At 40.1% G+C, this 23,911-nt stretch overlaps 1 protein-coding gene across 1 annotated transcript in view; it reads right to left on the bottom strand.

The window, feature by feature from the left end:
- SPATS2 (spermatogenesis associated serine rich 2) overlaps positions 1–23,911 on the bottom strand; it is a 941,596-nt gene that overhangs the window by 542,059 nt on the left and 375,626 nt on the right. Inside the window, exon 4 of the mRNA XM_053705505.1 lies at positions 17,755–17,863. Within this exon, the coding sequence (XP_053561480.1) occupies positions 17,755–17,863 (109 nt within the window). The remainder of the gene's footprint in view (positions 1–17,754; positions 17,864–23,911) is intronic.

Genomic DNA, 23,911 nt, shown 5'->3' with positions numbered 1-23,911 from the left:
GATACACTACAAGAGAAATAAATTTATCAGGTAAGCATAAATTATGTTTTCTCTTGTTAAGTGTATCCAGTCCACGGATCATCCATTACTTGTGGGATACCAATACCAAAGTACACGGATGATGGGAGGGACAAGGCAGGAACTTAAACGGAAGGAACCACTGCCTGTAGAACCTCTCCCCCAAAAACAGCCTCCAAAGAAGTAAAAGTGTCAAATTTGTAAAATTTTGAAAAGGTGTGAAGCGAAGACCAAGTCGCAGCCTTGCAAATCTGTTCAACAGAGGCCTCATTTTTAAAGGCCCAGGTGGAAGCCACAGCTCTAGTAGAATGAGCTGTAATCCTTTCAGGGGGCTGCTGTAATCCTTTCAGGGGGCTGCTGTCCAGCAGTCTCATAGGCTAAACGTATTATGCTCCGAAGCCAAAAGGAGAGAGAGGTTGCCGAAGCTTTATGACCTCTCCTCTGTCCAGAGTAAACGACAAACAGGGCAGATGTTTGACGAAAATCTTTAGTAGCCTGTAAGTAAAACTTTAAGGCACGGACTACGTCCAGATTATGCAAAAGACGTTCCTTCTTTGAAGAAGGATTAGGACACAATGATGGAACAACAATCTCTTGATTGATATTCCTGTTAGAAACCACCTTAGGTAAAAACCCAGGTTTGGTACGCAGAACTACCTTGTCTGAATGAAAAATCAGATAAGGAGAATCACAATGTAAGGCAGATAACTCAGAGACTCTTCGAGCCGAGGAAATAGCCATGAAAAACAGAACTTTCCAAGATAAAAGTTTAATATTAATGGAATGAAGGGGTTCAAACGGAACTCCTTGAAGAACTTTAAGAACCAAGTTTAAGCTCCACGGGGGAGCAACAGTTTTAAACACAGGCTTAATACTAACCAAAGCCTGACAAAATGCCTGGACGTCTGGAACCTCTGCCAGACGCTTGTGCAAAAGAATAGACAGAGCAGAAATCTGTCCTTTTAAAGAACTAGCTGATAATCCTTTGTCCAAACCCTCTTGGAGAAAGGACAATATCCTAGGAATCCTAACCTTACTCCATGAGTAATTCTTGGATTCACACCAATAAAGATATTTACGCCATATCTTATGGTAGATTTTCCTGGTGACAGGCTTTCGTGCCTGTATTAAGGTATCAATGACTGACTCGGAGAAGCCACGTCTTGATAGAATCAAGCGTTCAATCTCCATGCAGTCAGTCTCAGAGAAATTAGATTTGGATGATTGAAAGGACCTTGTATTAGAAGGTCCTGCCTCAGAGGCAGAGACCATGGTGGAAAAGATGACAAGTCCACTAGGTCTGCATACCAGGTCCTGCGCGGCCACGCAGGCGCTATCAGAATCACTGATGCTCTCTCCTGCTTGATCTTGGCAATCAGTCGAGGGAGCAGAGGAAACGGTGGAAACACATAAGCCAGGTTGAAGAACCAAGGAGCTGCTAGAGCATCTATCAGCGTCGCTCCCGGGTCCCTGGACCTGGATCCATAACAAGGAAGCTTGGCGTTCTGGCGAGACGCCATGAGATCCAGTTCTGGTTTGCCCCAACGATGGACCAGTTGAGCAAACACCTCTGGATGGAGTTCCCACTCCCCCGGATGAAAAGTCTGACGACTTAGAAAATCCGCCTCCCAGTTCTCCACGCCTGGGATGTGGATCGCTGACAGGTGGCAAGAGTGAGACTCTGCCCAGCGAATTATCTTTGAGACTTCTAACATCGCTAGGGAACTCCTGGTTCCCCCTTGATGGTTGATCCCAATTTTGAAATAACAGTGAAAAAAATACAGTTACACTAACTAAATTTTTACAGTGTATGTAATAAGTTAGCAGAGCATTGCACCCACTTGCAAATGAATGATTAACCCCTTAATACCAAAAACGGAATAACAAATGACAAAAACGTTTTTCAAACAGTCACAACAACTGCCACAGCTCTACTGTGGCTTTTTACCTCCCTCAATACGACTTTTGAAGCCTTTTGAGCCCTCCAGAGAAGTCCTGGATCATGCAGGAAGAAGCTGGATGTCTGTGTCTGTAATTTTTGCTGCGCAAAAAAAGCACTAAAATAGGCCACTCCCACTTATATTTACAATAGTGGGAAGCCTCAGGGAACTGTCTCTAGGCAAAATTCAAGCCAGCCATGTGGAAAAAACTAGGCCCCAATAAGTTTTATCACCAAACATATGTAAAAAACGATTAAACATGCCAGCAAACGTTTTAAAATACACTTTTATAAGAGTATGTATATCTATTAATAAGCCTGATACCAGTCGCTATCACTGCATTTAAGGCTTTACTTACATTACTTCGGTATCAGCAGCATTTTCTAGCAAATTCCATCCCTAGAAAAATATTTTAACTGCACATACCTTATTGCAGGAAAACCTGCCCGCTATTCCCCCTCTGAAGTTACCTCACTCCTCAGAATATGTAAGAACAGCAAAGGATCTTAGTTACTTCTGCTAAGATCATAGAAAACGCAGGCAGATTCTTCTTCTAAATACTGCCTGAGATAAACAGTATACTCCGGTACCATTTAAAAATAAACTTTTGATTGAAGAAATAAACTAAGTATAAAACACCACAGTCCTCTCACGACCTCTATCTTAGTTGAGAGTTGCAAGAGAATGACTGGATATGGCAGTGAGGGGAGGAGCTATATAGCAGCTCTGCTGTGGGTGATCCTCTTGCAACTTCCTGTTGGGAAGGAGAATATCCCACAAGTAATGGATGATCCGTGGACTGGATACACTTAACAAGAGAAATTTAGGATTTTGTTCCTTAGTAAGAATAACAAAACTAAAATAAGCTTAAAGTTTTAGTCGTAGAACTCAATCTTGAAGCCCAGAGTAAGTTAAGAATTGAATCCAATTATGAACCAAATAATTGATTATCTTGGAAAAAGAGAAATATGGATTTTTAGAAATCACAAATTTCTTCTAGCTAAAACAGCTAAAGACATAGATAAAATCTCATTTGCGAAAATATTCAATAAAATGAAGACACAAATGAAATTATTAGCATGTTAAACAAGTTAAAGGACCAATCAACACACTGGACTTGCATAATCAACAAAATGCAAGATAACAAGACAATGCAATAGCACAGTCTGAACTTCAAATGAGTAGTAGATTTTGTCCCTTTAACAATGCTAAATAAATCATAATCCGATACTTGATCTTAAAGTATCCAAACAGAAAAATTAAGCAATTGCAACATCATCTAAATAAATTACAGGTCCAAGAAAAGTACCTGAAATAAATAATTTTTCCTTAAATAAGATACAACGATCTGAAGGAAAAAAATAAATACTATTTTGCTATAGAAACAATAGTATATTTAGCAGAAGCAGAGATAACCCCATTAATTTGGGGAATCCTTAAAACTGAAAACTAACTGCCGGCAAAGAATATAATTTAAAAAAACCTTGAAGAAGGAATAAAAGAAAATTCTAAGCCTATTCCATTCTCTAGTATCAGGAACTGGAAAAAAACTTCTGAAAACACAAAAGATTAATAAGCAGAAATAAAATGTTAGCTAGTCTTTAAAAAAGAACTAGTTACCTCAATCCAAAATAATCAACACCTTTTCAACAAAGAACAAATGTACTCTAATAAAAATAAAAAAGTAGATTTGTTAGTGTCAATATCTGATGAAGAAAATTCTGAATGAGAAAAAACACCATCAGAGAAGGATTATTCAGTATGTTGTTGGTCATTTGAAACTTCATCAACTAAAAAAGAAGTTTGAAAAAGACCTAAAAATTTTATTAGAAGGCGGGATGTCAGACAAAGCCTTTAACATAGAATCAGAAAAATATTCTTATAAATTTCTAAGTATATCTTGTACATAAGATATAAAAATAGCAATATATGAAGCATAAATACTAATAGATTCTGCATGTAAAAGTTTATCATGATAACTTATTACAAACCATAGCTAAAGATAAACATTCATAACATTAAAATAAATGAACTTAGCTTTGGAAGGACTGATATCAGTCAACAGGAATCCGTTAGCATGTTCTGATTCAGGAATAGTGTGCGAAATATCTTGCAATATGTAAAAGAAAAAAACAACATATAAAGCAAAATTATCAAATTCCTTAAAATGACAGTTTCAGGAATGGGAGAAAAATGCAAAACAAACAAGCCTCTAGCAACCAGAAGCAGCAAAAATATGAGACTTAAATAATGTGAGAAAAAGTGGAACAAAAAAAGACGCCCACATTTTTGGCGCCAAGTATGATGCCCACATTATTGGCGCCAAGTACAACGCCCATATCTTTTGGCGCCAAGTATGACGCCACATCCTCTGACGCCGAAACCGACGCCCACATTTTTTGGCGCAAAAAAAGTCTGAATACACATGCGTCAAAAAAATGACGTAACTACGAATAACTTCCGGCGTCAACTACGGCGCCGGAAATGACCAAATTTTGCGCCAAAAAAAATTTGCGCCAAAAATAACGCAATAAAATGAGCCATTTTCTGCCCCCGCGAGCCTAACAGCCCGCAGGGAAAAATAGTCAATTGAAAATATTTCAAGGTAAGAAAAAAACATAATTTATGTAAGAACTTACCTGATAAATTCATTTCTTTCATATTAGCAAGAGTCCATGAGCTAGTGACGTATGGGATATACATTCCTACCAGGAGGGGCAAAGTTTCCCAAACCTTAAAATGCCTATAAATACACCCCTCACCACACCCACAATTCAGGTTAACGAATAGCCAAGAAGTGGGGTGATAAGAAAAAAGTGCGAAAGCATATAAAATAAGGAATTGGAATAAATTGTGCTTTATACAAAAAAATCATAACCACCACAAAAAAGGGCGGGCCTCATGGACTCTTGCTAATATGAAAGAAATGAATTTATCAGGTAAGTTCTTACATAAATTATGTTTTCTTTCATGTAATTAGCAAGAGTCCATGAGCTAGTGACGTATGGGATAATGACTACCCAAGATGTGGATCTTTCCACACAAGAGTCACTAGAGAGGGAGGGATAAAATAAAGACAGCCAATTCCTGCTGAAAATAATCCACACCCAAAATAAAGTTTAATGAAAAACATAAGCAGAAGATTCAAACTGAAACCGCTGCCTGAAGTACTTTTCTACCAAAAACTGCTTCAGAAGAAGAAAATACAACAAAATGGTAGAATTTGGTAAAAGTATGCAAAGAGGACCAAGTTGCCGCTTTGCAAATCTGATCAACCGAAGCTTCATTCCTAAACGCCCAGGAAGTAGAAACTGACCTAGTAGAATGAGCTGTAATCCTATGAGGCGGAGTCTTACCCGACTCAACATAGGCAAGATGAATTAAAGATTTCAACCAAGATGCCAAAGAAATGGCAGAAGTTTTCTGGCCTTTCTAAAACCGGAAAAGATAACAAATAAACTAGAAGTCTTTCGGAAAGACTTAGTAGCTTCAACATAATATTTCAAAGCTCTAATAACATCCAAAGAATGCAACGATTTCTCCTTAGAATTCTTAGGATTAGGACATAATGAAGGAACCACAATGTCTCTACTAATGTTGTTGGAATTCACAACTTAGGTAAAAATTCAAAAGAAGTTCGCAACACCGCCTTATCCTGATGAAAAATCAGAAAAGGAGACTCACAAGAAAGAGCAGATAATTCAGAAACTCTTCTGGCAGAAGAGATGGCCAAAAGGAACAAAACTTTCCAAGAAAGTAATTTAATATCCAATGAATGCATAGGTTCAAATGGAGGAGCTTGAAGAGCCCCCAGAAACAAATTCAAACTCCAAGGAGGAGAAATTGACTTAATGACAGGCTTTATACGAACCAAAGCTTGTACAAAACAATGAATATCAGGAAGATTAGCAATCTTTCTGTGAAAAAGAACAGAAAGAGCAGAGATTTGACCTTTCAAGGAACTTGCGGACAAACCCTTATCTAAACCATCCTGAAGAAACTGTAATATTCTCGGTATTCTAAAAGAATGCCAAGAAAAATGATGAGAAAGACACCAAGAAATATAAGTCTTCCAGACTCTATAATATATCTCTCTGGATACAGATTTACGAGCATGTAACATAGTATTAATCACAGAGTCAGAGAAACCTCTTTGACCAAGAATCAAGCGTTCAATCTCCATACCTTGAAATTTAAGGATTTCAGATCCTGATGGAAAAAAGGACCTTGAGACAAAAGGTCTGGTCTTAACGGAAGAGTCCACGGTTGGCAAGAGGCCATCCGGACAAGATCCGCATACCAAAACCTGTGAGGCCATGCCGGAGCTACCAGCAGAACAAACGAGCATTCCTTCAGAATCTTGGAGATTACTCTTGGAAGAAGAACTAGAGGAGGAAAGATATAGGCAGGATGATACTTCCAAGGAAGTGATAATGCATCCACTGCCTCCGCCTGAGGATCCCGGGATCTGGACAGATACCTGGGAAGTTTCTTGTTTAGATGAGAAGCCATCAGATCTATTTCTGGAAGTTCCCACATTTGAACAATCTGAAGAAATACCTCTGGGTGAAGAGACCATTCGCCCGGATGCAACGTTTGGCGACTGAGATAATCCGCTTTCCAATTGTCCATACCTGGGATATGAACCGCAGAGATTAGACAGGAGCTGGATTCCGCCCAAACCAAAATTCGAGATACTTCTTTCATAGCCAGAGGACTGTGAGTCCCTCCTTGATGATTGATGTATGCCACAGTTGTGACATTGTCTATCTGAAAACAAATGAACAACTCTCTCTTCAGAAGAGGCCAAGACTGAAGAGCTCAGAAAATTGCACGGAGTTCCAAAATATTGATCGGAAATCTCACCTCCTGAGATTCCCAAACCCCTTGTGCCGTCAGATACCCCCACACAGCTCCCCAACCTGTAAGACTTGCATCTGTTGAGATTATAGTCCAGGTCGGAAGAACAAAGAAGCCCCCTGAACTAAACGATGGTGATCTGTCCACCATGTCAGAGAGTGTCGTAAAATCGGTTTAAAGATATTAATTGAGATATCTTTGAGTAATCCCTGCACCATTGGTTCAGCATACAGAGCTGAAGAGGTCGCATGTGAAAACGAGCAAAGGAGATCGCATCTGATGCGGCAGTCCTAAGACCCAACATTTCCATGCATAAGGCTACCAAAGGGAATGATTGTGACTGAAGGTTTTGACAAGCTGATATCAATGTTAAACTTCTCTTGTCTGACAAGGACAGAGTCATAGACACTGAATTTATCTAGAAACCTAAAAAGGTTACCCTTGTCTGAGGAATCAATGAACTGATTGGTAAATTGATCCTCCAACCATGAACTTGAAGAAACAACACAAGTCGATTCGTATGAGATTCTTCGAAAATGAGAAGACTGAGCAAGTACCAAGATATCGTCCAAATAAGGAAATACCAAAACCCTGTTCTCTGATTACAGAAAGAAGGGCACCGAGAACCTTTGAAAAAAATTCTTGGAACTGAGGCTAGGCCAAACGGTAGAGCCACAAAACTGGTAATGCTTGTCTAAAAAGAGAATCTCAGACACTAAAAGTGATCTGGATGAATCGGAATATGCAGATACACATCCTGTAAATCTATTGTAGACATATAATGCCCTTGCTAAACAAAAGGCAGGATAGTCCTACAGTAACCATCTTGAATGTTGGTATCCTAACATAACGATTCAATAATGATAGATCCGGAACTGGTCTGAAGGAATTGACCTTCTTTGGTACAATGAAGAGATAAAATAAAACCCCAGCCCCTGTTCCAGAACTGGAACTGGCATAAATACTCCAGCCAACTCTAGATCTGAAACACATTTCAGAAATGCTGAGCCTTTGCTGTGTTAACTGGGACACGGGAAAGAAAAGAATCTCTTAGCAGGAGGCCTTAACTTGAAGCCAATTCTGTACCTTTCTGAAACAATGTTTCTGAAACCAGAGATTAAGAACGGAATTGATCCAAATTTCTTTGAAGAAAACGTAATCTGCCCCATACCAGCTGAGCTGGAATAAGGGCCGCACCTTCATAGGTACTTAGGAGCTGGCTATAGGTTTCTATAAGGCTTGGATATATTCCAAACTGGAAATAGTTTCCAAACTGATACCGCTCCTGAGGATGAAGGATCAGGCTTTTGTTCCATGTTGTGAGGAAAGGAACGAAAATGATTATTTACCCTGGAAAGAAAGGGAAAGCAAAGTTGACTTAGAAGACATGTCAGCATTCCAAGTTTAATCCATAAAGCTTTTCTAGCTAAAATAGCTAGAAACATATACCTGACATCAACTCTAATGATATCAAAAGATGGTATCACCAATAAAATTATTAGCATGTTATAGAATAATAATAATGCTATAAAATTATGATCTGTTACTTGTTGCGCTAAAGCTTCTAACCAAAAAGTTGAAGCTGCAGCAACATCCGCTAAAAATATAGCAGGTCTAAGAAGATTACCTGAACATAAGTAAGCTTTTCTTAGAAAGGATTCAATTTTCCTATCTAAAGGATCCTTAAATGAAGTACTATCTGCCGTAGGAATAGTAGTACATTAGCAGGAGTAGAGACAGCCCCATAACCTTAGGGATTTTTGTCCCAAAAAACTCTAATCTGTCAGATGGCACAGGATATAATTTGCTTAAACGTCTAGAAGGAGTAAATAAATTACCCAAATTATTCCATTCCCTGGAAATTACTTCAGAAATAGCATCAGGGAGATAAAACACTTCTGGAATAACTACAGGAGATTTAAAAACCTTATTTAAACGTTTACATTTAGTATCAAGAGGACCAGAATCCTCTATTTCTAATGCAAATAACACTTCTTTAAGTAAAGAACGAATAAATTCCATCTTGAACAAATACAAAGATTTATCAGCATCAACCTCTGAGACAGAAACCTCTGAACCAGAAGAACCATTATCAGTATCAGAATGATGATGTTCATTTAAAAATTCATCTGAAAAAAGAGAAGTTTTAAAAGACTTTTATGTATACTAGAAGGAGAAATAACAGACATAGCCTTCTTAATGGATTTAAAAAATAAAATCTCTTATGTTATCAGGAACACTCTGAAAATTAGATGTTGACGGAACAGCAACAGGTAATGTAACAGTACTAAAGGAAATTTTATCTGCATTAATAAGTTTGACATGACATGCAATACAAACAACAGCTGGAGAAACAGATACCAAAAGTTTATAGCAGATACACTTAGCTTGGTAGCTCCAGCACTGTGCAGTGATTTTCCTGAAGTATCTTCTGACTCAGTTGCAACGTGGAACATCTTGCAATATGTAAAAGAAAAAAACAACATATAAAGCAAAATTGATCAAATTCCTTAAATGACAGTTTCAGGAATGGGAAAAAAATGCCAGAGAACAAGCTTCTAGCAACCAGAAGCAATAAATAATGAGACTTAAATAATGTGGAGACAAAAATGACGCCCATATTTTTTAGCGCCAAAAAAGACGCCCACATTATTTGGCGCCTAAATGCTTTTGGCGCCAAAAATGACGCCACATCCGGAACGCCGACATTTTTGACGCAAAATAACGTCAAAAAATGACGCAACTTCCGGCGACACGTATGACGCCGGAAACAGAAAAAAAATTTTGCGCCAAAAAAGTCTGCGCCAAGAATGACGCAATAAAATGAAGCATTTTCTGCCCCCGCGAGCCTAACAGCCCACAGGGAAAAAGTCAAATTTTTTAAGGTAAGAAAAAATGATTGAAACAAATGCATTTATCCCAAATATGAAACTGACTGTCTGAAAAATAAGGAATGTTGAACATTCTGAGTCAAGGCAAATAAATGTTTGAATACATATATTTAGAACTTTATAAATAAAGTGCCCAACCATAGCTTAGAGTGTCACAGAAAATAAGATTTACTTACCCCAGGACACTCATCTACATGTTTGTAGAAAGCCAAACCAGTACTGAAACGAGAATCAGCAGAGGTAATGGTATATATAAGAGTATATCGTCGATCTGAAAAGGGAGGTAAGAGATGAATCTCTACGACCGATAACAGAGAACCTATGAAATAGACCCCGTAGAAGGAGATCACTGCATTCAAATAGGCAATACTCTCCTCACATCCCTCTGACATTCACTGCACGCTGAGAGGAAAACCGGGCTCCAACTTGCTGCGGAGCGCATATCAACGTAGAATCTAGCACAAACTTACTTCACCACCTCCATCGGAGGCAAAGTTTGTAAAACTGAATTGTGGGTGTGGTGAGGGGTGTATTTATAGGCATTTTAAGGTTTGGGAAACTTTGCCCCTCCTGGTAGGAATGTATATCCCATACATCACTAGCTCATGGACTCTTGCTAATTACATGTAAGAAATATTTATTCATATGCATTATCCCAAATAATGAAACTGACAGTCTGAATGAAAGAATACTGATTATCCTGAATCATGGCAAATATAAGTTTAAACACATATATTTAGAACTTTACATATAAAGTGCCCAACCATAGCTTAGTGTGTCACAAAAAATAAGACTTACTTACCCCAGGACACTCATCTACATATAGTAGATAGCCAAACCAGTACTGAAACGAGAATCAGTAGAGGTAATGGTATATAAGAGTATATCGTCGATCTGAAAAGGGAGGTAGGAGAAGAAATCTCTACGACCGATAACAGAGAACCTATGAAATAGATCCCCTAGAGGAAGACCATTGTATTCAAATAGGCAATACTCTCTTCACATCCCTCTGACATTCACTGCACTCTGAGAGGAAAACCGGGCTCCAGCCTGCTGCGAAGCGCATATCAACGTAGAATCTAGCACAAACTTACTTCACCACCTCCATGGGAGGCAAAGTTTGTAAAACTGAATTGTGGGTGTGGTGAGGGGGTGTATTTATAGGCATTTTGAGGTTTGGGAAACTTTGCCCCTCCTGGTAGGAATGTATATCCCATACGTCACTAGCTCATGGACTCTTGCTAATTACATGAAAGAAATCTGAATCTGAAAGTTGAACATTCTCAGCATCATAATCCTTCATAACTGGATAGAGAATATAATAATATGGACTATAAGAAAAGCAAATCAAAACGGCACCTGACACCCACAATGGCTGGGGCACTCACCACCTCCTATGAACCAGACACTGGCAGACCAGATTTTTTCCGTCGCCACATGGTCAGGAATGCGGAAATGGAAGACCAGATCGTAAACACACCCATATTTTTTTATAAGTCCCGCAAGATGGCCCTTACAGGAAACAAATGAGTTACAGTACATTCTGATGAAGTAAAATGAAACTATCTTACCGGAATCTACGCCGTGGAACAGGAACGCGGCTCTTCAAGTGTAACTGATAGTAGCAGCACCTCCGCCATGGACTTGAGAGAAGAAAGCAGGCAGTAAAGCAAAGATCGACAACACTGATTGCTTGTGGAGCCGTTAACATGAGTCGGGATGGTTTCGCAGAAAGGCTCTCCCTGCATCTCTGAACTCTAACTTTCATCCAAGTCCTCGCTGAGACACTGATAGGATTACTTAAAACTCCCGTCCCATGCCGAAGAGACAAACAAACTTCCGACACTTCTCTGCCAACCTCCTGGGATGAAAGGCAAAGAATGACTGGGGGATGAGGGGAAGTGGGAGGAGTATTTAAGCCTTTGGCTGGGGTGTATTTGCCTCCTCCTGGTGGTCAGGTTCTTATTTCCCAAAAGTAATGATTGCAGCTGTGGACTCTTTGCATTTATGAAGAAAATTGAGCGCAACTGCAGGTTGCAGCAAGACAAAGAAAAATGAATAGAAATAAATTCCAAAAACCTACCAGAATTAAAGGGACAGTCTAGACCAAAATAAACTTTCATGATTCAGATAGAGCATGTAATTTTAAACAAATTTTCCAATTTACTTTTATCACCAATTTTGCTTTGTTCTCTTGGTATTCTTAGTTGAAAGCTTAACCTAGGAGGTTCATATGCCAATTTCTTAGACCTTGAAGCCCACCTCTTTCAGATTGCATTTTAACAGTTTTTCACCACTAGAGGGTGTTAGTTCACATATTTCATATAGATAACACTGTGCTCGTGCACGTGAAGTAATCTGGGAGCAGGCACTGATTGGCTAGACTGCAAGTCTGTCAAAAGAACTGAGAAAAGGGGCAGTTTGCAGAGGCTTAGATACAAGATAATCACAGAGGTTAAAAGTATATTATTATAACTGTGTTGGTTATGCAAAACTGGGAAATGGGTAATAAAGGGATTATATATCTTTTAAAACAATAAAAATGCTGGTGTAGACTGTCCCTTTAAGATAGGAAAAAAAAAACTACCCCAATCTGAAGAAAGTCCAAAAGGACCAAGATTCGATCCAAAGACAACCCAGAAGATAGAGCAGAACCCATAACTCACACAGAGTGAAGTCTGCCCTCGAGAAAGAGCTATCGCGAAATAAGCAGATATTCCCCAGAGCTGCCAGCAATTAGCAGCATAAGCACTTATCGTGCTCCAGATGGAGCTCCCGGCTCCCACTCAGCCACACAAGACTAGTAGACATCTAGACATCAGTCACGAACACTAGCCTATCAAGTTATAAACTGCACCTGGAGACTCCCACAGAGGGAACCCTCCGGAAGTGCAGGAACTCACTCCCTTACAAAAATATGGAAGCAGAAAAAACATGCTGAGCAAAGACTCCTCCAATCTTCACCTCTAGAGAGATCACAAGATCTGGAGAACACTGTCAAAAACTCAACTGATCCATAGGCCTCAGGCCGAAAAAAGTAAAACCAGCCCACAGCTCGATTCGAAACAACTCAAGTTGCAAAGCCCCACAAATCCACCATAAGGTTACATGGGCTACTTCCTCGAGACAAAGGCCCAGCACCAAAAACGCCTGGCATGTATGAAGATAAGGAAATAAATAAATCCCTGTATTACCCAGAACTCAAGAGGACTAAACGGTAACAAAGGGTAGGCAAACCCTGACCATATGTAACAAGCTTGGCATGCTAAACCACCAAGCTGGAACAGAACGTAGTACGATCTTGGGTTCCAGAACCCAAACCCAGGTTCCTTCCCAACAGTGTGAACACAATACCAGAATCCGCCTCAACATGACTGTTCCACAGGGTCGAGGGACCCCCTCCGAGGATTAGACTGACATCATGGTATAACCCGCTCCCCCTAAGGGGAGGGAAATGAAGAGACACCTGCTCACAGGTACGGAGCATGTGTCATCGAACAGACGGCAAAAACAGAACCGACTGAAAGGGCATCCTCTGGCCGTAACAGCCGGTCCAGGAGCCAGACAGACAGCCAGCGAGCCCACCTATAAAGTGAAATGGCTGAATAAGAGATCATTCTCCCGCTTGCTAGGCCGCTAACAAGCCATCAAGCCCTTCTCAAGTCTCCGCAAAGAGGAGCAAGCGGATGACAAACTTTAGGGCTGAATTACTCAGGATCCAACTAGGTGGTCTGGCCAGATATCCTAGCCAAGACCAAACAACCGGACACCCCGAAAACGGAGCCAATCACAGACTAGGAACCCCTGAGGAAACAGATATACCTCATACAGAGAACCCTAGAAGATGCAATCACAGCCCATCCAAAGGCCCTAGGGCACTGGACATTCACTAAACATCCCAGAGACAGAAAATATACTTTTCCAAAATTTGAGGAACAATAGCCTCCAGACCGACAGCTAAGAAGCTGCCAATAAAAAGCACACCTCTGCAACAGAGGCTACAAAAATCCAAAATAATCCATCTGGGTCCACCTCCCGGTAGTCCCCAAGGACCAAGGGACAACAGGATAATGAACATCGATATCCCAAAACTAACATAACTGATATGATGTAAGAAAGGGTAGCTCCAGGACCACCATAGAGATCAACTCATTCTCTATAGTCCCTAAAAACATGGGAGCAGACGAGAAGCAGTATGAGGAAGAAAGGCGGACAAACGTGCCCGATCCTCTAAAACCGATGACCAACCAACCATACCTCGACAAGAGAAAGAAGGAAGTCTAAGACACCTTGCTCCTTATGAAGAGGTACCGAGGTCAAGAATCTCAAAAAGCAATACCATAGGAGGGATTAAAAAAAAAAAAAACACCCAACCTGGTACTCCAAGTTAAGGAGACGTCTAAAACTCCAGCCCAAATGGAAATGGAGAGAACTAGCTCCAAGGTGAAAGACCTTCAAAGTGCATCATAGCAGGATTGGTCCAGGCCCAACAAACAGGAGCCGGACCAAGAGGACTGAACAAACCCCTTGATGCCCCACCCAAAAAGAAGCAACGAGAACCAGCCTGACGTCAAAGGCCTCCTCTCTTAGGCCCGTCAAGGGCAGAGTCTTAAAAGAAAAAAAATTAAACTCTCATGGAGTTCAAATCCCTGGCAATCCCTATTCACAGGGAAAATAGTGTGCAGAAGGAACAACCCAAGCATAATAAACCTCTCGTCTGAGTAAAATCTCACCACCCAACCAGGTCAACCAGATATCCCAGCACTACGTGGATGGTATAGACCCTTAAAGAACAGAAACCAGCGCCCGACCAGGATCAGCCTGCTACAGAGGGCATTCCGGAACTGAACCAGGCCACAAATTTCCAAACCCTAGAAGGGATCGATAAAACTTAAGAGTATGCAAATAATATCTTAACATACAACTTCCGCAGAAGTGTCCAAGCGACCACAAAATTGCTAGTATCGAATTCCAGAGAAGAAATGTTTCCCAACGGAGAAAGTATAACAAACATGAGCTTTAAAAAAAAAAAAAAAAAAAATACATCCTAACCGGATCAACGAAAAAGAGGGCAGCACTCACAGGTGAATGCCAAAAAGAAAAATGGTTACACTGACAGGGCCAGCCCGTCAGAGATCCCATTCTCCCGAAGCTCAGAACTGGAATAAGATACCCCAAAGAAAAAGATAAATCGGAGACAACAAGGAGATTAACTTCACACCCCCACATCTAACCCAGCTTGCCGTCCAGAGAGGAAGACCGAGGCCAAACACAGACAATCTCACTAACGTCTCCCTCCCTGGAAGATGTAAACGCGCCAATGCCAAAGAAATAGCCATGCAGAACCATGCCATAACCTCCGGAGGAAACAAGCCGCCTTCCGGAGAAGGGGTAACGGCATTAGGGACACCTGCTTGCGTAGCCAAAGAAGGTTCTAGGGTACTCCCCACACGGAATATGGGCGGATGGCTCGGCAGACTAAGTTCCCTGGATCGGGAGAGAAGAGCACTCTAAATCGGTATGCGGAACATAACTGAAGGGCATGGATAACCCGGGCCATTTCATACTCTTCGCAAGAAGTAGAATCTGAATGAGAGATACCCGTCTCCAAAAAATCAGAGTCCTCCATAACTAGGATAGAAATTATGGAAAGGAAATAAAAAACAAAACGGCACCTTACACCTCCAATGGCTGGGGCACTCACCACCTCCTATGAGCCAGTCAACTAGCGAAACAGACTCACTCCGTTGCCACACCGTCAGGAATACGGAAATAGTGACTAGAAACGTGACCACGCCTGGTCACAAGGTACACCATGCAGGCCAACTAAAAACAGGCCAAAGTCACAAGGGCTGTGCAGCCTGACAAAAAGGCTGTTATGTTCCGATATAGCCACGAGCCCAAATAACACTACACATTAGCAGACAGAATCACATAACAAACATGATTAAAGTCCCCCCTGTTCAATAACCCCCTTAGGAGATATTAACCCTCTATTCCATAAGATAAAGGAGTCCCAGAGACCCTGACTTCATCGTTTACTTTACACTTCACTTAAAATTAAACAATCTTACCGGAATCTACGCCGTGGAACAGGAACACGGTCCTTCAAGCGTGACAGATAGCAGCCTCGCTTCTGACATGAACTTGAGTGAACAAAGCAGGCAGCGAAACTCGTCAACGCTGATTGCTAAGGAGCTGTTAATATATGAGTTGGGATGGTTTCGCAGAAAGACTCTCCCTGAATCTCCGGACTCTTTCATCCAAGCTCTCACTGAGAGGCTGACAGGACTACTTAAAACTTCAGTCCCATTCCGAAGAGTACTACCCTCCATAAGAGATTATATTTAATCTTCCGACACTTCTCTGCCAACCTCCTGTGATGAAAGGCAAAGAATGACTGGGGGATGAGGGAAGTGGGGGAGGTATTTAAGCCTTTGGCTGGGGTGTCTTTGCCTCCTCCTGGTGACTATGTTCTGAATTCCCAAAAGTAATTAATGCAGCTGTGGACTCTCCCCGTTTAAGAAGAAAATAAATATATATATATAGAAAATTTCTCCTGTAGCGTAGGCTATTTATAAAAATTTCCCCTTAAAAAGTTTTACACAAGTATTAGTATATCTTAACGTAATCGCATTAATTTACTAATAGGGGAAAAAAGGTTTGCCTGTCCCAGGGTTTAAAAAATAAATAAAATATACATATAAATAAGTTAATTAAAAGTGCCCAATCCATAGCTGAGAGCATCCTTTAGAAAATAAATATACCTACCTCAAGACATCCATCCAGACAGCCAAACCAGTACTGAAGCATATCAGCAGAGGTAATGGAATAGGAGTATAACGTTGATCTGTAAAGGGAGGCAGAAGATGAATCCCTGCGACCGACTTTACAGAGAGCCGATGAAGAGATTTCCCAAGAGGCGAAAACATGGTGAAAGGAGGTAGTGCTCCCTTCACTTCCCTCTAACAAGCACTGTACTCTGAGGGGAACCAGGCTTCAATATGCTCAGAAGCGTCTTTCACAGAAGAAATCAAGCACATCATGCTTTCACCAACTCCTAAGGAGGCAAAGTTTTAAACTGAGGTATGTGTGAGGTGGGTGGGGTATTTATAGGCTTTTGAGGTTTGGGAAACTTTGCCTCCTCCTGGTAGGAATGTATCCCATACCTAACAGCTTGTAGACTCACCACCTATATGAAATAGATCTGAATTGAAAGAAAGGAACCAGCCCAGGTAAGAATATATGTAAAATCTGTAAAGTTGCAGGTTCTTACGTTGAAACAAACAAAAAAATATATTGTCTTTTTCAAATTAAGCACACTAAAAACAGCCTAAAGTAAATACTGAAAAACATTTTTTTTGCAAATAAAACATTACCATTATGCAAAGCAAACTAATTTTTTTTAAGAATCCAGACTGCAATAAAGGGACACTGAAACCATTTTTTTCTAATTTACTCCTATTTTTTTATTTTTTTTATTATTCATTTTTCTTTGTTCTCTTATTTGAAAAAGAAGGTATCTAAGCTAAGGAACCAGTCAATTTTTGGTTCAGAACCTTGGAAAGCACTTTTTTAATGGTGCTATCCAATCGGCAAGGACAACCCAGGTTGTTCACCAAAAATGGGCCAGCATCTAAACTTACATTCTTGCTTTTCAAATAAATATACCAAGAGAATGAAGAAAATTTGATAATAGGAGTAAATTAGAAAGTTGCTTAAAATTGCATGCTCTTAGTGTCCCTTTATGCTCCTATCAGGATACTATAGAGAGAAAAAAGTCAACTTCTCCAGGACACAATGAATACTGTTTTACTTTCTGGCATGTGAAGCAATGAAGAAAAAAGTGAATACTTTTGAATTACTTTATTTTCTAGCAGATTTCTAGATGCTATCACCTATATTTTCACCTGTACTGATAATGAAGCATCATTTTTTCTTAATCAACCCACCATACATATTACATATATTGCTTTTAATTTCTTATTATTTAAGAAAAACCTGAAGAGGCAAATGTTTGCTTAGTCTGATTCCATCTTACTTACCTTCCATAAAGGCTTGAACTGTCCTGTCCACACAGTTGTCAAAGTGCTGAAGAACTAGGATTATCTCATTGTTACTCTTGTTTGGAACAACGGCACGGACTGCATTTATCTAGAAATAAAAATGGTAAAGAAGTTACAATCTATTGATTGAAAGCAATATCTTGAAACCATTACCAAGATAAAGGGTATATGTAAAATGCAACGGAAAAGATCAAAAGTCCAAGGGTTGCTGTAAACAAGACCTAGCCGTGCTTTTCTGTAGATCTAAATTTGAGGTATAAACATTTTAATTAATATTGATCCACTTCCTCATACACAAATATATTCAGCATTGGCTGTATATTGCCTCAAGTCATGTGGGGTAGGTAGAAACATTCTAGAAGTTTTCAAGACTCTTCCACATATTCCCCTCCTGCGTGCTCCAGTTAACATACATATTTAGGATTGCCCTTAAACATGACTCTAGGAAAGCAGGCATATGGTGAAGGGTGGGATTTCAGACTTTAAACACACAACGTTATTGTTATGTATTCATAATATAGAACAGAAGTGCAAAAAATATGCATACAAATACATGTTTTAAAATAAAAATTTGAATTTTTTTATCTACTTTCATATGCCCTATTATGGATAAAAACATGCTCTTGCACCGGTCAAGTAAGCATGGTGTGTTTTCAGGATACTGCTGGATCCACTTAAAGGGACACTGAACCCCAATTTTTTCTTTTGTGATTCAGATAGAGCATGCAATTTTAAGCAACTTTCTAATTTACTCCTATTATCAATTTTTCTTCATTCTCTTGGAATCTTTATTTGAAATGCAAGAATGTAAGTTTAGATGCCGGCCCATTTTTGGTGAACAACCTAGGTTGTCCTTGCTGATTGGTGGATTAATTCATCCACCAATCAAAAACTGCTGTCCAGAGTTCTGAACCAGGAAAAAAGCTTAGATGCCTTCTTTTTTATATAAAGATAGCAAGAGAACGAAGAAACATTGATAATAGGAGTAAATTAGAAAGTTGTTTAAAATTGCATGCTCTATCTGAATCATGAAAGAAAATTTTTGGGTTCAGTGTCCCTTTAAGACTCTAAAGTAAATTTAAAAACCATGAGTAAATAAGCTCATGTACTAATTTTAAGCAAGCACTGTGTGGTATGTTAAAGTTCTGAAGTCTGCCAATGTCAGTGAAAAAACTCCTATATACAAGAAAACAAGGCAAAATAAATCAATTAAATTGCACCACATCACAAAAGAAAAAAATTAGTTTCAGTGTCCCTTTAAAGGGACACTGAACCCATATTTTTTTTTCTTTTGGGATTGATAGAGCATGAAATTTTAAGCAACTTTCTAATTTACTCATATTATCAAATTTTCTTCATTCTCTTGGTATCTTTATTTGAAATGCAATAATGTAAGTTTAGATGCTGGCCGATTTTTGGTGAACAACCTGGGTTGTCCTTGCTGAATGGTGGATAAATTCATCCACCAATAAAAAAGTGCTGTCCAGAGTTCTAAACCAAAAAAACATAATTTATGTAAGAACTTACCTGATACATTCATTTCTTTCATATTAGCAAGAGTCCATGAGCTAGTGACGTATGGGATATACATTCCTACCAGGAGGGGCAAAGTTTCCCAAACCTTAAAATGCCTATAAATACACCCCTCACCAATCCCACAATTCAGTTTAACGCATAGCCAAGAAGTGGGGTGATAAGAAAAGAGCGAAAGCATAAAAAAAATAAGGAATTGGAATAATTGTGCTTTATACAAAAAAATCATAACCACCACAAAAAAGGGTGGGCCTCATGGACTCTTGCTAATATGAAAGAAATGAATTTATCAGGTAAGTTCTTACATAAATTATGTTATCTTTCATGTAATTAGCAAGAGTCCATGAGCTAGTGACGTATGGGATATAAATACCCAAGATGTGGAACTTCCACGCAAGAGTCACTAAAGAGGGAGGGATAAAATAAAGACAGCCAATTCCGCTGAAAAATCAATCCACTACCCAAATCAAAAGTTTCAATTTTAATAATGAAAAAAACTGAAATTATAAGCAGAAGAATCAAACTGAAACAGCTGCCTAAAGTACTATTCTACCAAAAACTGCTTCTAAAGAAGAGAAAACATCAAAATGGTAGAATTAGTAAAAGTATGCAAAGAAGACCAAGTCATTGCTTTGCAAATTGATCAACAGAAGCTTCATTCTTAAAAAGCCTAGGAAGTAGAAACTGACCTAGTAAAAAGAGACGTAATCCTCTGAAACGGGGAATAATCTGACTCCAAATAAGCATAATGGATCAAAAGCTTAACCAAGATGGCAAAGAAATGGCAGAAGCCTTCTGACCTTCCTAAAACCAAAAAAAGATAACAAATAGACTAGAAGTCTGTCTGAAATCTGAGTAGCTTCAACATAATATTTCAAAACTCTTACCACATCCTAAAGAATGTAAGAATCTTACCAAAGAATTCTTAGGATTAGGACACAAGGAAAAGACAACAATTGCTCCACTAATGTTGTTAGAATTCACAACTTAGGTGAAAATTGAAATGAGGACAGCAAAAAAACACCTTATCCTGATGAAAAATCAGAACAAGGAGATTCACAAGAAAGAACAGATAATTCAAAAACTGTTCTAGCTGAAGAGATGTCCAAAAAGAACAATACCTTCCATGAAAGTAATGAATGTCCAGAGCAAGCATATGCTCAAAATAGAAGAAACTGAAAAACCTTCAGAACCCAATTAAGACTCCAAGGAGGAGAAATTGGCTTAATGACAGGTTTGATACGAATCAAAACCTGAAAAAAGTGATAAATATCAGGAAGTAACACTGCCTTATCCTGATAAAAAATCAGAAAAGGATATTCACAAAAAAGAGCAGATAACTCAAAAACTCTTCTAGTAGAAGAAATAACCAAAAGGAACAATACTGTTCCAAGAAAGTAATTTAATGTTCAGAAAATGCATAGTTTCAAACGGAGGAGCCTGTAAAGCCCTCAGTACCAAATTGAGACTCCAAAGAGGAGAGATTGAATTAATGACAGGCGTGATATGAACCAAAGCCTGCACAACACAATGAATATCAGGATGATTAGCAATCTTTTCTGTAATAAAAAGAACAGAAAGAGTAGAGATTTGTCCTTGACAAAGAACTGAAGACAAAACCTTATCCAAACCAACCTGAAAAAATAATAAAATTCTATGAATTTTAACAGAATGCCAAGAAAAGTAGGTCTTCCAGACTCAATATAAATCTTTCTAGAGACAGTTTTATGAGCCTGAAACATAGTATTAATCAATGAGTCAGAAAAAACAGAATTTATGTTTACCTGATAAATTTCTTTCTCCAACGGTGTGTCCGGTCCACGGCGTCATCCTTACTTGTGGGATATTCTCTTCCCCAACAGGAAATGGCAAAGAGCCCAGCAAAGCTGGTCACATGATCCCTCCTAGGCTCCGCCTACCCCAGTCATTCGACCGACGTTAAGGAGGAATATTTGCATAGGAGAAACCATATGGTACCGTGGTGACTGTAGTTAAAGAAAATAAATTATCAGACCTGATTAAAAAACCAGGGCGGGCCGTGGGCCGGACACACCGTTGGAGAAAGAAATTTATCAGGTAAACATAAATTCTGTTTTCTCCAACATAGGTGTGTCCGGTCCACGGCGTCATCCTTACTTGTGGGAACCAATACCAAAGCTTTAGGACACGGATGAAGGGAGGGAGCAAATCAGGTCACCTAAATGGAAGGCACCACGGCTTGCAAAACCTTTCTCCCAAAAATAGCCTCAGAAGAAGCAAAAGTATCAAACTTGTAAAATTTGGTAAAAGTGTGCAGTGAAGACCAAGTCGCTGCCCTACATATCTGATCAACAGAAGCCTCGTTCTTGAAGGCCCATGTGGAAGCCACCGCCCTAGTGGAATGAGCTGTGATTCTTTCGGGAGGCTGCCGTCCGGCAGTCTCGTAAGCCAATCTGATGATGCTTTTAATCCAAAAAGAGAGAGAGGTAGAAGTTGCTTTTTGACCTCTCCTTTTACCTGAATAAACAACAAACAAGGAAGATGTTTGTCTAAAATCCTTTGTAGCATCTAAATAGAATTTTAGAGCGCGAACAACATCCAAATTGTGCAACAAACGTTCCTTCTTTGAAACTGGTTTCGGACACAGAGAAGGTACGATAATCTCCTGGTTAATGTTTTTGTTAGAAACAACTTTTGGAAGAAAACCAGGTTTAGTACGTAAAACCACCTTATCTGCATGGAACACCAGATAAGGAGGAGAACACTGCAGAGCAGATAATTCTGAAACTCTTCTAGCAGAAGAAATTGCAACTAAAAACAAAACTTTCCAAGATAATAACTTAATATCAACGGAATGTAAGGGTTCAAACGGAACCCCCTGAAGAACTGAAAGAACTAAATTGAGACTCCAAGGAGGAGTCAAAGGTTTGTAAACAGGCTTGATTCTAACCAGAGCCTGAACAAAGGCTTGAACATCTGGCACAGCTGCCAGCTTTTTGTGAAGTAACACCGACAAGGCAGAAATCTGTCCTTTCAGGGAACTTGCCGATAATCCTTTTTCCAATCCTTCTTGAAGGAAGGATAGAATCCTAGGAATCTTAACCTTGTCCCAAGGGAATCCTTTAGATTCACACCAACAGATATATTTTTTCCAAATTTTGTGGTAAATCTTTCTAGTTACAGGCTTTCTGGCCTGAACAAGAGTATCGATAACAGAATCTGAGAAACCTCGCTTCGATAAAATCAAGCGTTCAATCTCCAAGCAGTCAGCTGGAGTGAAACCAGATTCGGATGTTCGAACGGACCCTGAACAAGAAGGTCTCGTCTCAAAGGTAGCTTCCAAGGTGGAGCCGATGACATATTCACCAGATCTGCATACCAAGTCCTGCGTGGCCACGCAGGAGCTATCAAGATCACCGACGCCCTCTCCTGATTGATCCTGGCTACCAGCCTGGGGATGAGAGGAAACGGCGGGAACACATAAGCTAGTTTGAAGGTCCAAGGTGCTACTAGTGCATCCACTAGAGCCGCCTTGGGATCCCTGGATCTGGACCCGTAGGAGGGAACTTTGAAGTTCTGACGAGAGGCCATTAGATCCATGTCTGGAATGCCCCACAGCTGAGTGACTTGGGCAAAGATTTCCGGATGGAGTTCCCACTCCCCCGGATGCAATGTCTGACGACTCAGAAAATCCGCTTCCCAATTTTCCACTCCCGGGATGTGGATAGCAGACAGGTGGCAGGAGTGAGACTCCGCCCATAGAATAATCTTGGTCACTTCTTTCATCGCTAGGGAACTCCTTGTTCCCCCCTGATGGTTGATGTACGCAACAGTCGTCATGTTGTCTGATTGAAACCGTATGAACTTGGTCCTCGCTAGCTGAGGCCAAGCCTTGAGAGCATTGAATATCGCTCTCAGTTCCAGAATATTTATCGGTAGAAGAGATTCTTCCCGAGACCAAAGACCCTGAGCTTTCAGGGATCCCCAGACCGCGCCCCAGCCCATCAGACTGGCGTCGGTCGTGACAATGACCCACTCTGGTCAGCGGAATGTCATCCCTTGTGACAGGTTGTCCAGGGACAGCCACCAACGGAGTGAGTCTCTGGTCCTCTGATTTACTTGTATCTTTGGAGACAAGTCTGTATAGTCCCCATTCCACTGACTGAGCATGCACAGTTGTAATGGTCTTAGATGAATGCGCGCAAAAGGAACTATGTCCATTGCCGCTACCATCAACCCGATCACTTCCATGCACTGAGCTACGGAAGGAAGAGGAACGGAATGAAGTATCCGACAAGAGTCCAGAAGTTTTGTTTTTCTGGCCTCTGTTAGAAAAATCCTCATTTCTGAGGAGTCTATAATTGTTCCCAAGAAGGGAACCCTTGTTGACGGGGATAGTGAACTCTTTTCCACGTTCACTTTCCAGCCGTGAGATCTGAGAAAGGCCAGGACGATGTCCGTGTGAGCCTTTGCTCGAGGGAGGGACGACGCTTGAATCAGAATGTCGTCCAGGTAAGGTACTACTGCAATGCCCCTTGGTCTTAGCACCGCTAGAAGGGACCCTAGTACCTTTGTGAAAATCCTTGGAGCAGTGGCTAATCCGAAAGGAAGCGCCACAAACTGG

Source organism: Bombina bombina, chromosome 3 (genome assembly GCF_027579735.1).
Source record: "Bombina bombina isolate aBomBom1 chromosome 3, aBomBom1.pri, whole genome shotgun sequence".
Lineage (NCBI taxonomy): Eukaryota > Metazoa > Chordata > Amphibia > Anura > Bombinatoridae > Bombina > Bombina bombina.
This window is presented reverse-complemented; position numbering and strand designations above follow the sequence as displayed.